Source organism: Prosopis cineraria, unplaced genomic scaffold (assembly GCF_029017545.1).
Source record: "Prosopis cineraria cultivar Desert tree isolate PC_DT_omini unplaced genomic scaffold, ASM2901754v1 PC6, whole genome shotgun sequence".
Lineage (NCBI taxonomy): Eukaryota > Viridiplantae > Streptophyta > Magnoliopsida > Fabales > Fabaceae > Prosopis > Prosopis cineraria.
The window spans coordinates 41,264,173-41,266,946 of record NW_026555337.1 but is presented as its reverse complement, the minus strand read 5'-3'; the positions used below and the strand labels follow the sequence as shown (position 1 = coordinate 41,266,946).

Sequence of the window (2,774 nt, the reverse complement as noted above, 5' to 3'; positions counted from 1 at the left end):
ATATTAAATAGAGAGAATATGTAATTAAAAGGAAAGAATAATATTAAAACAAATATAATTAAGGACACATTATTCTTGTCAAAGTGATTATAATTTGAAACACTGAAGCATCTCCAAAGGTATTTTATAAAATTAGAACGGAGAGAGTATCTAAAAAAATAAAGAAATTATTTGTAATAATAATTTTTATATTTGTATTATTTTAAGAAAAAAGATATATAAAAATTAACAATTAAGTTACATGTCAGACGCAACAAATGTTGTTGAGTTGATTGGACCGTGGACATGGGTTGAAAGAGAGCATGCCACCTAAATTATCTTTGATCTTATTTATCCCATCAAATTTCCCTTTTGATTTAAAAAATATTACCTCGATAATATTTGAACGGTGGTAGATATTCTGACATTCACATCCCTCCCACTCACCCATTCTAAGAGTAACTTCCAAAACCTTCATATAAAGCCAGCAACGAAAAAATCCAAAACAAATAAATGTCATATTTAATAGCAAAATCCAAATTTCTCAATACTGATTTTGTGAAAAAAAAATATAGATATATTGTTTGACTTGGAAGTTCTGGTGACCTTCTCTTAAATTTTATTTAAAATTCACGTGTAATGTTTCACTTATATATATATATATATATATTAATTTAATTAATAAAAAATGGTCAAAAAATCATAATGATTTTTAAATAATAAAGATTAAAAATCTAAAATCACCCTAAGTAATTTTTTCCCAGACCCTAAATAAATAAACAATTTAAATTATTATAACTAATATTTCCGGATGTACAAATTATTATAAAAATTAGATACTCATTGTAGTTTTTGTCTATTATTTTAATATCAATTTAATAATATATGGTTTTTATAGTTCAAATTTTGATAAATTATTCTTTAAGCATTTAAAAATTATATTTCAAATACTTGACAAATTATAGTTTGAATTTTGATAACTTGTAAAAAATTAAATTAAATTATAATTTATCAAAATCCAAACCACAACTTATTATCGCAAGAGTAACCTCTATTTTTTAAAAAAAGAAAAGCAAAGAGTATTTTTTTTAATCGTTTCTAGTGTAAAGTTTATTTTGTTTCAGTCCACTGGACCTGCGAAGTAAAATTTCAGATTCCTTTATTACTCTGTTTGTGCAATTAATAAGTCCCTTCTATGGGCTCTTATGATTTTTTCCCTTTTTTCATATGGTAAGTTAGGCCACTACATGTAATTTGCTCATTATTTTATTCCAATTTATTTTTTTTTAAATGTAAATTTTCAATTAAATATTTCAATTGCAAAATGAATCGTACCTGCTAAGTACGCTTCCCTGTACCTCTCAAACTTCCTCTCAGCATCATCTTTACTCTCTCTCTCTCTCTCCTCTCTCCCACCTCCAACCACACACTCTATCACCTCCTCTCTCCTTTATATATATATATATATATATATAGATATACTAACCGCATTTTCTCATTCTCATTCACACCCACAACACTTTCTCATTTCTCATCTCTTTTCTCTCTCTCTCTCAGCAATTCCATACATTCCATTCCCTCTCCACCTTCCTCCGCCTTCGATTTTTCTCACCCTCGTCTTCCTTCTGGCTCCCAACTTTACCAAGATGAAGCAGTTGATTCGCCGGCTCGCGCGGGTCGCTGATTCGTCTCAGTACACTCTGCTCCGATCCGGCTCGTGCAACCGGCGGCCGCGACTGTCCCAGTCATTCCGATTGGTGGCATCTTCCAAGCTCCGGCGGTCGCACACGGTGCCGGAAGGTCACGTGCCGGTCTACGTAGGTGATGAGATGGAAAGATTCGTGGTCAGCGCGGAGCTTCTGAACCACCCGATCTTCGTGAAGCTTCTGAACAAATCGGCTCAGGAGTACGGCTACGAGCAGCAAGGCGTCCTCCGTATCCCCTGTCATGTCTTCGTCTTCGAGCGCGTCCTCGAAGCTCTCCGTCTCGGTCTGGGCCACGACGACGACGACGCGCGTGACATCCACGACCTCCTCAGTTCTCCTTCCTCCGAAGACTTTTGCTAGGATATGGCTTCGTTCAGAAAAAGAAAAAGAAAAAAGCAGAGAGATAGAAACGGAAGATAGTGGGATCTTTTTCATTTTCATCTTTCTTCACTCTAGTTTGTCTTCTTATTTTTCCTGTATATATACCTCACCGTCATCTGAACGAGGACAGAAATTTTCTTTGTTAATCTTGCTTCTGGTTGATATTGCTGCTCAACGACAACTGAAGGCAACTGCTCTTCTTTCTTCCTACTTTCTTGGGAAACGAACTGATAATAGAGAGAGAGAGAGTGAGTGAGAGAGAAGGAAGTAGATTTGGAGATCTTTCAACTTGCCCTGCAATTTAATTGAATTCCTGTTTCGGAATGTTTTCCAATTGGCGAAATGTGTAGGTGGGAATCGGATGAGTGATGAGTGTTATCAACAAATAATCACTAACAATAACAAAGCTCAGGTGCCGTTGACAATGGAGATATCAGATCGTTGCTCCCTTGCTTGAATGTTTTTAATTCCGGGTTTGGTGTAATTTGAAGTTTCTAGAGAAGAAAAAGGCATTTACAGTAACGGGGCGACAAAAACGCAGGACTGGGTAGAAAATCAGGCTTGAGAACATGAAATCTGAGAAAATTGAACCAGCCAAGGCGTTAATTTGGGGGATCCGTACGGTGACGTGTATACGTATCCATACATACATACATATACATATATATATATATATATATATTTATATATATAACTTTAATGGTTTCC

At 34.8% G+C, this 2,774-nt stretch overlaps 1 protein-coding gene across 1 annotated transcript; it reads left to right on the top strand.

The window, feature by feature from the left end:
* The first annotated feature begins 1,481 nt into the window (after positions 1-1,481).
* Positions 1,482-2,252, top strand: LOC129314414 (auxin-responsive protein SAUR71-like). The gene has a single exon (XM_054957858.1). The coding sequence runs from the start codon at positions 1,626-1,628 to the stop codon at positions 2,043-2,045; it is 420 nt and encodes a 139-aa protein (XP_054813833.1). The 5' UTR covers positions 1,482-1,625; the 3' UTR covers positions 2,046-2,252.
* Positions 2,253-2,774: the final 522 nt, after the last annotated feature.